The sequence below is a fragment of the Hemiscyllium ocellatum genome, chromosome 3 (genome assembly GCF_020745735.1).
Source record: "Hemiscyllium ocellatum isolate sHemOce1 chromosome 3, sHemOce1.pat.X.cur, whole genome shotgun sequence".
Classification (NCBI taxonomy): domain Eukaryota; kingdom Metazoa; phylum Chordata; class Chondrichthyes; order Orectolobiformes; family Hemiscylliidae; genus Hemiscyllium; species Hemiscyllium ocellatum.
Window position 1 is genome coordinate 105,277,816 of NC_083403.1, and position 14,185 is coordinate 105,292,000.

Consider the following 14,185-nt stretch of genomic DNA (forward strand, 5'->3'; position numbering starts at 1 on the left):
CAATCTCTCACAATTACCTAAGTGTTCCCTTCTTCCCCATTCCTGGTTATGGCTATGTGACCAGTTCCCTCCAGGTAAAACTTCAACTATGTATGTTTGCTGTGCTCTCATGGCTCCTGTCTATGCTGTAGCAGGCTATGTGTAAATATATTCATTGCTAGCATCTGCTATGGAGGTCACTATGAGCACAGCCATCATACATGGCTTGGGATGTCAAAAAATGTCACGAATCCAGACAAATTGGATCCAAAAAGCGGAAGGAATTAGCTGATTAGCTGAATAAGAGGGCAAACAATTTACCAACGTTTAACAAACAACTCAGTCCTCGTGCTCAAAATCAAATGCTCACCTCCTCCTCACTGCTCTCTTCTTCATCATGTCCCTCTTCATCACTGCTTGAGCTCTCTTCTTTCAGCTCAGTCTTCCAATTATTGGGGATAGCACCACTCTTCAAGAACTCTAAAGCTTGATCCAATGCTGAAAATTCCAACCCAATAGATATCCCTTATTTATGGTCACATTTTAAAACATTTTGTTATGTCAATCAGCTACAGTTAAAATGAACCACAGGGGGTACAGGAGGAAGGGACAAAAAAAAAACAAACAGTTTAAACAGTCACTAAGATGTTATTTCACATTTGGATGTGTTTGTGCTTATTTTAGTTAGTGAAGGAGAATGCAATTGTAACTGCTGCTCACTCAATATCAGCACAATCTAGCAGAGTAGAGTATTAAAGATTTGGTCCAGAACATACAGTCTGAAAGGGCTGGTGGAAGATGATTCAATAACAATTATCAACTAGAAATGGAGTCAACATTTGCGAAAAAAAAGGGCAGAGAAAATGGGATTAATTGAATTGCTCGGGAGGAAGAGGCATTTGTGCTATACTTTTCATGACCACTGAATGCTTCAAAATGCTGTGAAGCCATGACGTTCTTGTTAAAGTGAACGTACTGTTTTAAAGTAAGAAACATGCCAAATAGTTTACATCCAGGAAACTCCCACAAACAGCACAGTAGTTTCTTTGTGATGTCAAACAAGGGATAACTCCTCCATTCTCCTTCAAATTAGTTCCATGGGATCTTTTATATCCACCTGAGGCAGATGTGGCCTTGTTTGACATTTCACCCGAAAGACAGAGGGGGGCGGGGCGACCTTCTGTACTGTATCATTCCATGAAAACTTAATTGCAACTGTAATAAAGGCAACAACAATAAACTCAGCTCACTAAGTTTAAGGTTGATCAATTAATATAGACAGTGACATTCTTATCAGCATTTAGAGTGTAGAAACGCACATTACTGAGGAACAGGTGCAGGCTCTCTACCAAGTGCTTTAACTAAATTCATTAAAAATCATTATGGATGATTAGTAAAGTTCAGAGTCAAAGAGATCAGATGGGAGTTAAGATACAGACCAGCCATGATCTCTCTGAATTGCAAAGAGACTAGAACAACTCAATACCCTACATCTATTACCATGTTCTTATATCCATTTCCCATCACAATTCCAGCATTATTTGCAAATTATCTGTAATTGCACTCAGTTTTACCAGTGATTTTCTGCATCAGAACAATTGAAATAATATCAACTGGTATTTTTGCTTATTAGTTTAGTCTAATAAAGTATAATTTTTTTTTACCTTCCTTCATTGCTGTATCATATTTTGAGGCCATCTCGCTGTTAAATTCTGCAATGTCCTTCCTGGGTACAGCCACCCTGCAAAAAATCAATCATAGCTCTGTTGGGACAGCAGAACCAGAAGTGCAGCCACACGCTGAGGTACAGGATAGTCCCAAGTCAAATATCAACTGGACCCCCATTTTTCTAAACACAATGAAATACAATCAATTCATGCAGCTATGTTGCATCAACCAGGTTGTCAACTGGAGACCAAATGTATAGCCATGGTTATAAAGACAACAATTAGTGAATTCAAATGGGATTTAGATGGCATCTTTATTCAGAGGTGTGAAAATGTGGTGGGAGGGAGTCCTGGTGCAGTGGCAGTGCCCCCACCTCTGGACCAGAAGGCCAGGATTCGCACCCCATAATTTTACACAAATTAACCATGATGCATTCAGTATCCTCTGCTCCAAGGAAAACCACTTTAGACTATCCAATCTCTCTTCATAACTAAAATTCTCCAGCCAAGGCAACATCCTGGTAAATCTCCACTGCTATCACATCCCTTCTATAATGTGGATCCTATGTATTACCTAACCAACATTTTATAAAGTTCCAGCATAATCTTCCTGCTCTTAAACTTGGTGTCTCAGCTAATAGAGGCAAATATCCCTTATGACTTGTTAACCATGAGATCGTCCTGTCCAACTACCTTAATGGACGAGTGAACATACACACCATGGTCCCTCTGATCCTCAGCGCTCCCCAAAGTCTTACCATTCAGTGTACATTCCCTTGCCACATTTGTCCTGTCCGGATAGGTCACCTTACTCTTATCCAGAGTAAATCCCATTTGCCATTGATCAGCCCATGTGACCAGCCAATTTGTATACTCCTAAGTCTGTCTATTTCACTATTTACCACCTGACCAATTTTCACATCATCCATGAAGTTAGTGATCAAGTTCTACATTCAAGTCTGAATCATTTATGATGAATAAGTTGGCGGTAGAAATGTGTGCATGTCAAGGTGTATGAATACATTGCTTAAAATAACTAGATTGCCAGAGTGATAACGTTGGAACAAAATGAAGGAATTTGACAGTTCCACCAGTTTCAAGTTTTAGAATGATAAAACAGTAAAATTGTTTTTAAAAACAAGTATGTATTTCCTTGCATGATGGTCAGAATCAATCAATTCATGGGCACAGATGTAGTACCCAGTGATATGCTGCTATTACTAACATGGATGCTTGGTAGAATGTATAAGTAGTGGCTTTTTTTTTAAAACTACCAGTGATAAATGTCAAGTTCAAGTTTGTGAAGTGATGATAATTAGCTTTATTCTTTCAGAACATCTGAATACAATGTTTGAGGCAGGAAAGGCTTTCTTTAAAGCTGAAGTATTGGAAAGAATTTGGCAATCCAGTTTCATAAAAAGGGGATATGATTTTTTGCAAAAGAAAGAAAGGAGTTTAAAAGAGTGAAGGTGCTGTGGAAGGTTCTTTGGTAAAGATGAAAAATCAATAATTGTGCAACTAGACTTCAGGGGTTTCCAGGTACACTCTTCAAGGTTATTGGATTTCAACGACAAATTTGTAGACTCTGTTATAGAAAATACTAGGTACCTCTATTGAGATCACAATTTATTTTTATTTTCACTCTGGAACTGAGAACTCAGGGTGACTTTTGGACTGAGTCACAGCTTTCTCTTTCTAAGAGAAAGAAAGCAAACAAACTGAGATTGGTTTACAAAGCCAGGCCTGGACTTTCTTGTTCAAAGTACTCGACAGACATTTCGACTTCAGAGAGGCATAATGTTCAATGTTAACTGGTCTAACAAAAGATTGTGGCTACCACAGCAATAAGTTGGTGATTTGTTTGCCCTCCTATCATCAACTTTTGAAACTTAGGCAAATAAAATTTCAGTTGTAAGAAATAAATGAGCGTTCCTCTGAACCTACTGGAAGCTTTTGCACTGACTTCAGAAACCAAGCAAAATACAATCTCACATGCCCACATTATGATGAATCAGGAAGACTGCTTAATTAAACAGGCCAGTTATATATCCTTTAATTTTTTTTTCTGATTTATTCCTCAACTGCGCCTATCTACGTTAGAGTGGGGACTAGAATCAATGAAGGATGAGTTGAAATCACAGGCATTCAATGAGCAGAACAATGAGGTGAAGCTATTGTATTATTCACAAATTGTTAATTCTTTTGTTTAAGCTATCAACTTGGTGTCTGGTATTAGTTATTCTCAAAGTCTGGTTAGGAACAAGAGGAACAATTTTGAGAATTTCTGAAATCTTTAATTCCTGTGCTGTGAATACAGTGATGGGTAAGTTGATCTGAATTGTCTCTCTGTCTCTCTCATGACCATATGTTGCACAGATACAATGATCAAAGACTGTCATGATTGTTGGCTTGTCTGATGAAGGACAGACCAGTTCTAATGAAGCTGATATTCTGATGATGACAAGGCAATCAGCACCAATGGACACTTACCAAAAGTGGATACTAAAAATCAAATATTCACCAGAAAGGGCGTGCCGGTGGAGAAACATAACTGTTCTAAGTAGGGCAGGGAAGGCCAATGGAAAATGTTATTAGTTAAATATATATTGGCTGAGCAGGAGAAGGTTAGGCCTGTGGATTGGGAACATCAAGGACAAAAAAAAAGACAAGAAAGCGCAGTGTAAGCTTAGAAGAGGCTTTTGGAAAAAACACAGCTTTGGAAAGAGAACACAAACATGGAAAGCAGTCCTTTTATTAAGAGGGGGCAGATCAAACAGTAATAAACCAAATAAATAGGAAGTTAATTTGGATGAATGCATAGCTGGAAAGACGGTGCAAGAGCTTTAGATTTCTGGGACATCTTGGGGAAGTGGGACCTGTACAGGGTGAATGGGTTGCATCTGATTCGGAATGGGAGCAATATCTTTGCAAGAAGGCTTCCCAGTGCTTGTAGGGAGGATTTAAACTAACTTGACGGGGGTGGGGGGGAAGGTGGTTGAGATCCAAATAAAAAAGGGTATAGTGGCTCAGAGGTTAGCCCTGCTGCCTCACAATGCCAGGTTCGATTCTGCTCTCCGGCAACTGTCCATGTGGAGGTTGCCCCTTCTCCCCATATCGATGTGGGTTTCCACTGGTTGCTCTGGTTTCCTCCCACTGTCCAAAAATGTGAAAGTTAGGTGGCTTGGCCATTATAAATCGTCCCATAGTATTCTGGTTAGGTGCGTTAACCATGGGAAATGTAGGATGACAGGGAAAGGGTAGGGGTAGGATGCCCTTTATAAAGTCTGTTTGGACTTGTTGGGCTGAATGGCCTGTTTCCACAACATCGGGTTCTATTCTATGAATTCTATGGAAAACACAGAGAAGGCAAAACTGAGGGCAAAGCTTAACAAGATCAAGAAATACAGTGAAAGTCAGAAAATCAACAGGAGTGGAAAACCAAAACAAAAACAGAAATTGCTGGAATGACTCAGCAGGTCTGGCAGCATCTGTGGACAGAAATCGGAGTTAACGTTTCGGGTTCCTCAGAATTGAATAGAAGTCCTACTAGCTACAAACAAATGAGATAACAAGATCATAAAAACTGCCAAACAGCATGAATTACAGAGTTGGAAAGAATGAGTGTGTATGCAGAAGTGCTGACATGAGACAACCTGGCTTATCACAAAAGTAGATAGTCATGGGATACATATCTTTTGACAGGACTTAAGGCCAAAGCAAATCTAGTGGCATAAGGCTTTTCAAGCAAAACTTGGAGCGTGGCCTGGGGGAAAACCAGACAAAACAATAAACTTGCTGGTGCCAGGAAAAGCAATTTTGAAGATTTTCTTGGTTTTGTTAACCACAAACACTTGGAATATACATCAAGTGATATTAAAACTGCATTTTGCAGCAGATTAACTCAAAGAGGAAGCATTTCTATGCCTTCCAAAAGGCACACTAAATGCAATGGACATACTCTGGAAGATAAATAAATGCACATATAGTTGAAGTGCTTTTTATAAAGTTTAGTACTTCTGAGTAAGGTTTATTAAAACTAGTCTGTCTCCAGCTGAAAACAAAAGCTGCTATGCTTTACTAGCACCATGGGGGTCAGATTTCTGGCAAGTTTGTGTTTCTTGCAAATACATTTCTTCAATGGGGTGGAAGCAGTGAATTTGAAAACATGGCCTTAAAAGCGTCTAAAGCCTAACTTAATATTCAAATCATGTTTCATTACATGAGATTGGAAATCACGCAGAATGGAACAAGTGTCACTTCACATTAATCTTATTTAGAAGATGTTCACCCCATTGCAGTTAGTTAAGGTAGAGCCTCAAAAAACGTGCAGTAACTTCTAAAGCTGAAATGGAAGAATTGTGAAGTCAAATTGGATTGCTGAATTGACCAAAAGACCAGATGCCAGTTCTGAAGACAGAGTAGAGCACATCAATGAAAAATCCCAAGGAGGAAGATATTATTTCAGCAAACAAAACCATTGCAAAAAATGAAAAACAGAACATTTTCAATAATTTCTATCACTGGGAGGAATTTTGATCAGGAACAAGAAAGCTATTGATTTTAGTGATGCTCCTCATGTAAATGTTTCTGATACAGGAGGGGTTATAATTTTTTTCTTTTGGGAGAGTGAGGTAAATGTTACTCTTTAACATAGGAAGCTAAAAGTGTCAGCAAAGTGGTAGATAAGGCATTTTTCTTTGTGAAATTATGAGAAGAAATTCCAAAACCAAAAAGGGAATCAGTAGTAATATTCATTGTGTGCTATAATCAACAATAACTCACATATATGGGATACCATATATTTGACAAACATGTGAAATGACAAAAAGACTAAATCAGTATTGCAGTTTTAAAACAGATGATCCAGAATGGAAAAGTCTCCAAAATGCAAAGATTGGATGGCAAACAGCCATTTGTTTATTTTACAAAAGAAGGAGCAAGTTTCAAAAACTAATAGGAATGCTGGAAAGAGGACACTGGGAACTTTAATGTATAGGAGGAAAGAAAAGGGAATATAAAATGTTATAGTTTTGTGCAGTACACTGTTGTTTTATAAATTTTGTTTTATTTTTAAAGGAAAACGAAAAAGTGTCAGTCAGATCTGGCAGGTATGCCCAGGACCATGTGTAATTGGAGATCAAGTGACAGTAATATGTTAGGAGAGAGATAATTAGGTCAGAGCCAGGTGTACAAAAATGGGGAACGACAGTAAGTGACAATAGAGTTTGTAGTGCATGAACTGGAAACAAAATTCTGACTGGAAAAGTCTATAACTAGATTCTTTCCTCATCAGTATTTTATCCTCAAGCACTTAGTGAGAGTGTGGATAGAATTTGTGGCAAGAGAACAAAGTTTGTTGTGGAAATCAATGACACTGGCTTGGCAAGAGGCACATTTGACACTACTACCAAAGATTACAGGAAATGAAATTCGGGGAGGATAACTGGATTACAAATTAGTCTGAAGGAAGCAAACACAGTAGGAGCTATGAGCAGTTTTCAGAGTAGTTGGAAGTGGGTGGTGATGTCCTGTAGGTTAGATTGTTGGGCTAATTCTGTTTGTTGTCTCCATCCATGCTTTGGATTCAGGATTAAAACATACTTCGAACAGTTAATCCTTTTGAAGAACAAAATAAGTTGTGAAGGATTATCATCAAGTTGGGAAACTAGCTAAAACAAATGGAGATGAATTTCGTTATTAATAAAAATGTGTTTATACAGTGTCTTTTATGTAGTAAAGTACATTCAGGCATTTCACAGGAACATCACCAAACAAGGTTTGATATCAAGCTGTGGCAAAGTTAGGACAGAGGCTAAAACTCCTGCCAAACTGAGATTTAAGGATTTTCTAAAAAGGAGGAAATAACAGGAGATGGAGGTTTAGTGATAGAATTCCACAGTCCTTAAGATCTCAGTAGCTGCTAGCTCCACCAGCAGTGATGCAGCAAGTAAAATCATAGACCCACAGAGGTCTAAATTGGCAATGCACACAAATCTGAGCATTGTAATATCAGAGAAATTGATGGCTAGACTGGGAAAAAAGAATTTTAAAATTTGTACTATGTCAGATCAGGAGGCATTATGGGCTAGTGAATACTGATGGTGAGGAGTTGAGGTATCAGAAGATTTTTGGATAAGCTCAAGTTTATGGGGGATGAAAGATGAAATGCCAGTCAAGGGAGCTTTGGAATGACTAAATGGCGAAGTTACAAGAGGGACCGTTAAGGTTTCAGTAACAGATGGCTAATTTTATTAAGGTAGAATTAGGTTGACCAGTGATTGGAATTAAATACAACATCAAGAATGTGAACAGTCCGAATCAGCCTCACATATTCATCAGTGAGAAGGATGGGATCATTAGCTAAAGAAAGTTGTATATGACAGGTGGCACAAACAATCGATTGTGTCTCCACTTTACTTTGTCTCAAGGCAATTTCTGCTCATCCAGTACTCAATGTCAAACAACCAACTTGACAATTTGTAAACAGGTCAAAGGTCAAGGAAGGCAGCAGAAAGACAGATGTGGGTGTCATCAGCATAGATGTTGAAAATATGCTGTGTGCAGAGGAGTGGGGGTGAAAAAGTATATTCTCCGGTGAAATAAAAGCTGAAGTTCCTCAAATTGTATGATCCACAACTTTTGGAACAAACGTAAGAAATCAGGATGCACCCATGTATAATCTTATTAAAAACTCAGTTAGACATTTATTCGTATGATTGCTCCACAACTGAGAGACGATTGAGGCTATAGAGAACGAAAAGGGTTTCACAAGAATGTAGCTGAAAACGTGTTGCTGGAAAAGCGCAGCAGGTCAGGCAGCATCCAAGGAGGAGAGTCGACATTTCGGGCATGAGCCCTTCTTCAGGAATCGGAGGAAGAGAGCTTCTTCAAGGAAGGCATTCTTGCAAGAGGACTCGCAGTAGGTCTCTTCTTCTAGGAGAAAGTGAGGACTGCAGATGCTGGAGATCAGAGCTGAAAATGGCGTTGCTAGAAAAGCGCAGGAATCATTCCTGAAGAACAGCTCATGCCCGAAACGTCGACTCTCCTGCTCCTTGGATGCTGCCTGACCCGCTGCACTTTTCCTTTCACAAGAGTGTAGCCTAATATGAGAAATTGCAAATAGACGTGCCAAATTAGAATAGGACTATTTTCAGCAGGTGAGGGATTTTGAACAAGGATCCAGAAATATAACTTTTAATCTAAGACTTAACAGGAGAATGAGAGAAACATGTTCACACTTAGTTGTGAGCAGAGTAATGGCTGTCTGAGTTAATGGTTGAGGAAGAAAAGGTTTAGATTGTATAGATGAATGAAGGGAAAGGATTGAAGGTACATAGGAGCAGGATGGATAAGTATGACTTGAACCAACAAATGCTGAAAAGGACTGATTAGGCTGAATCGTCTCCGTGTTGTAACTTCTGAATATTTCTAACTAATGTAGAATTGTAACTACCGTATTACCAGAAAACCCAGAATGAAACAAAAAAAATCTTGTAACTGAACTTTGCTGGCATCTAAAAATTCTAAGTACAATAAAAACTATTAAGTTATGGTTTACCATGAAGATTTAAATTTCCTGACAAACTGAATCAATGGCGGATTACTACGCTGTACTGCCAATGCCCCAGGGTTTGACTACTTCTATCCTAGCTGCACACACCATTCGTATGTATGGCCTTTGCGTTCCTACTGCAATGTATTAAATTACATCATGATTGAAGAACAATATTTTCAATTGAAAGGTCTCTGTCTAAAACATTAACCTGTTTTCTCATTCAGATAATTCTGCTTGATACAGTCAGCACAGTGAAGTTCATACTGCATACAGATTAGCTCTCTGTTTAATTTCAACTCATTAGGGAAGCTACCGCACTTTCAAGCCCGTTGTACAAATCACGTACTTCTGGTTGGTGTAGTGCTGAATTTTGATATGGTAGTGTCTCTGAGGCATATCTCTCTCTCTCTCTCTCTCACACACACACACACACGCAAATTCCTTTGAGATGCAAAACACAGTTGGTAGTTGACCTTTAATCAGCAGAATGAACCAACAGCATGGGTTCAAATCCTGCATCAGCTGAGATTACCATGAAAGACTGTCCTTCTCAAACCCTCCCCTCATCTGAGGCATGGTGACTCAAAGGGATGTCTATCTATGACTTTACTGTACCTTAATCAGCCTAATACAGGACAGATATGCTGCACAACAGAAATCATTGTATGATCAGCAGGGCTGTATTTTAAGATGAACCCCATGTTGCAGAAATTTTTCCATAAATCTAGATTATGCAAATACTCACAATTTGCCATCCTTGAAAGAGCGAACCAACACGCTGTCCTTTTTCACTGTGACTTCATCACTGCAGTCTGGAGAAATTACCTTCAGGAACAAAACAAAAAGAGAAATTTTGCCAGTTGCATTTGAAAGAAGATAACATGAAGTAACAGAATAATAAACAAAAGACTACAACCTTGCAGGTAAAAATATCAAAGAGAGAAGTATTTCACTCTAAATAATCTAAAATGGAGTGTAGATAGTGGTTCATTTCCAATACATCACTACATTCTACTGGATTTATTTTCAACAGGATTTAGAGTGAAATTTAGTTAAGAGTTTTAAGCTGTACCAATATTTCAGCTACTTGGCTTAATTTAATGAAATCCAATCCCTCATGAGCAATACAGGTCAAGTTCCCTGATATTTCTATACCATGGGACAGTAACATGGTACAAATTTGGCTGTGGTTTACAAAGCTCCTCATTTAAATCGGCTCCAGTCTTAGCAGCAAATGTTCAATACTCACCAGAGCTGGGTACCGTGAGGTCTTCCTTTTGTCTCCATTTGCACACTCCACACAGACAATTTTACCAATTAGTTCATCATTTAATCTTCTTTCTTCATCATCCTCATCACTGGATGAAGATGACTCTTCTTCATCATCAGGACTACGAAGAAATAAGACAACTGATCAAGACTGATATTCTGTTTAACTGTGTCAAGTCCAGAGGATGAAAAGATACAAATCACAGTACGCTTGCATGCATGACAAAAATAAAGATACAGTACAATCTGAACATAACGAGTGTCTGACAGCAACTAAACACTGGGCACAAAAACAGAAGTCAGAAAGTTACCACATTTTCCATTGTGTTCAGTGTATTCTAACATTGAATAACTTGGCTGGCAATGAGATTTGGAATAAAGGCAACTGACCCAAGTTTGAACAGTTATCATGCAGAAAGGTGCATGCTTGCAGACAAATGTCTGTAATAGCATTTTTGGGTGATCACATGCAGTTGGTCAGCAAAACCTCTATGTGATAGTGGAAAGGGCTTTGTAGTGAAGCAGATGCCAGTCAGCGAGTCTTACTTGGACGGGCCCTCTTAAAAGGCCAAACATGTTTGGAGAACAGGATTTGTATCGATGGCTTTCTTTCAATGTGCTTTGAGAGTAGGCAAAGAACAGCTGAGAATTTGTGAATAGGATTAGTGCTCCTCAGATTTCATAAATTAAGTGCCTTGCTGATTAATTGTCTTTAGCTCAAATATCACTTCATCTCCTATTTTAAAAGCCCAAATGATGCACTATTTCTGCTTACACATGCAGCTTATATGCACACAATGCATATATGTTGGATTGTATTTTTTTGTGAAACAGAGCAGAACTTGCTAAAAATGTGTTGCTGGAAAAGCGCAGCAGGTCAGGCAGCATCCAAGGAGCAGGAGAGTCGACGTTTCGGGCATGAGCCCTTCTTCAGTAAACCCTAAAGAGCATGCTTGTTATTACTTTTAGCAGAACACAACCATAATGCTGTGACCATGCAGTAATTCCCTCCAACATTTTAATTATCAATCCAAAGACAAATATTTTGCATTTAATGAACATTTTTTGTTAATTCTAGAGACCACAGCAGGCTTACAAATTGTAACACAGGCACATCTTCACCATAGAACTCTGCACAACGTTCAAAATTAAATGTTTGCTTACCTTTTTAATTGAACAGGACGATCACACTTTGAGGTGCTACTTTCAGCTTTATATCTGCATTTAATGACAAAGATTAATCTTTCAGAAATGGATTAGACATTAACCGTTCCAATATGATATACACAACATTCCTGCAAGTCGTTCAGTAACTCTGGGATGTTCTTCAGTAGATTTAATGCATGTAATCCTGAAGTTCAGCATTTTTCTTAGTGAAACAAAGAGCAGAGGGCTTGGGGAAGTGGGGGGCACGGGGTGGGGAGTGCGCATGAAGGTACTGATAGCGTACAGTATTCTCATTAGACTATTAATCCAGAGAACCAGGCAATGGTTTGAGGAGCACCTGAGCTTGAATCCTACTACAACAAATGGTGGAAATTGAATTCGATTTTTAAAAAATGCTGGAATTAAGAATCTAATGACAACCATGAAATCACTGTCAATTGTTGAGGGAGGTAACAAAGATAATGGATGAGCTAAGTCAATGGATGTTGCTTAGATGGACTTCCAGATGGTTTTGATAAAGTTCCACACAAGAGACTGTTAGTTAAGGTGGAGTGCACAGAACTGACAACAAATTATTGGTTGTTTTGCAGTAAACAGGACTGGAATAACGGGTAAGTACTCAAATAGACAGGACGTGACTAGTGGTGTCCCATAGGAATGTGAGTTGGTGCCTCAATTATTCACAATATTCATTAATAATTTGTTGACAAAATTAAAACGTGAAATATCAAAATTTGTTGATAACAAAATTGGGCAGAATATAGACAGTCTTGACAATGGCGTACAATTACAACTAGATATTGATAGATTTGGTGACTGGGCGACTGGGCAAAGCTGTGGCTGATGGATTTTAGTACAAGTTCGAGGTTATCCATTTCAAACCAAAAAAGGATAGATCAAAATATTTTTTGTTTAAAAGGGCACAAGGTTAAATTCAGTGGGTGTCCAATGGGATTTGAGTTTCAGATGAATTGCCCTTTAAACGCCATGAACAAGTGCAGAAATTAGTCAAGGAAGCTAATGAAATGTTGGCCTTCACATCTAAAGGGCTGGCGTATAGGATTGCGGATGTGACACTGCAGTTGTACAAAACTCCATTTAGAGTACTGTGAGCAGTTCTGAGCTGACTCTTAACTACCCGCTGTATCATTAGGGATGGTCAATAAAATTCTGGCCCAGACAGCAATGCCCAAATCCCAGGAACAAATTTAACAATTCTGACAGCCCAGAGCAGAACTGGGGAGTGCTGCACTGCTCTCCCATGACACTATTTCACACAAAAACAGGAGTGATTCCTGGTGTCCTTGCCTATATTTATCTCCACCGAACATGAATAGATCATCAAGTTGCTGAATTAGTCCAACTGGCAGGAGGTTCCTACTTGCGGCCTAGCTGCTGCTTTTCCAACAATGCAACTGTGACTAAACTTGAAAGACAGTACTTCATTGGTGCAAAGCTCCTTGGAACATCTGGTTGTAGTTAAATGTGCTACATTATTAAGGACTTAGTTTCTTTGTATTGAAACTGATTCACATTTAAAGCTTAATACTGTATCAGTCTTTGACAAGGATCGATGCTGGATCCTCTTTTTTTTGTCATTTACATAAATGATTTGGATGCGATCATAAGAGATACAGTTAGTAAGTTTGCAGATGACACCAAAATTGGAGATGAAGTGGACAGCAAAGAGGGTTACCTCAGTTTACAACAGGATCTGGACCAGATGGGCCAATGGGCTGAGAAGTGGCAGATGGAGTTTAATTCAGATAAATGTGAGGTGCTGCATTTTGGGAATTCAACTCAGCAGACTTATACACTTAATGGTAAGGCCCTCGGGAGTGTTGCTGAACAAAGAGACCTTGGAGTGCAGGTTCATGACTCCACTTTCAAGGAGCTGCAGGTAGCTAGGATCGTGAAGATTACATTAGATTAGATTAGATTACTTACAGTGTAGAAACAGGCCCTTCGGCCCAACAAGTCCACACCGACCCGCCAAAGCGCAACCCACCCATACCCCTACATTTGCCCCTTACCTAACACTATGGGCAATTTAGCATGGCCAATTCACCTGACCCGCACATCTTTGGACTGTGGGAGGAAACCGGAGCACCCGGAGGAAACCCACTCAGACACGGGGAGAATGTGCAAACTCCACACAGTTGGTCGCCTGAGTCGGGAATTGAACCCGGGTCTCAGGCGCTGTGAGGCAGCAGGTGTTTGGTATGCTTTCCTTTATTGGTCAGAGTTTAGAGTACAGGAGTTGGGAGGTCATGTTGCGGCCGTACATGACATTGGTTAGGCCACTGTTGGAATATTGCATGCAATTCTGGTCTCTTTCCTATCAGAAAGATGTTGTGAAACTTGAAAGGGTTCAGAAAAGCTTTACAACGATGTTGCCAGGGTTGGAGGATTTGAGCTACAGGGAGAGGCTGAACAGGCTGGGGCTGTTTTCCCTGGAGCATCGGAGGCTGAGGGGTGACCTTATAGAAGTTTACAAAATTATGAGTGGCATAGATAGGATAAATAGACAAAGTCTTTTCCCTGGGGT

The 14,185-nt window shown here is 39.3% G+C and overlaps 1 protein-coding gene across 2 annotated transcripts in view; it reads right to left on the reverse strand.

The window, feature by feature from the left end:
* arid4b (AT-rich interaction domain 4B) overlaps nt 1–14,185 on the reverse strand; it is a 172,844-nt gene that overhangs the window by 63,668 nt on the left and 94,991 nt on the right. For both annotated transcript variants that reach the window (XM_060852551.1, XM_060852544.1), the window contains exons 8-12: nt 11,635–11,688; nt 10,451–10,592; nt 9,947–10,026; nt 1,644–1,720; nt 350–477 (exon numbers count right to left, since the gene is read on the reverse strand). In XM_060852551.1, coding sequence (XP_060708534.1) covers nt 350–477; nt 1,644–1,720; nt 9,947–10,026; nt 10,451–10,592; nt 11,635–11,688 — 481 coding nt within the window. The remainder of the gene's footprint in view (nt 1–349; nt 478–1,643; nt 1,721–9,946; nt 10,027–10,450; nt 10,593–11,634; nt 11,689–14,185) is intronic.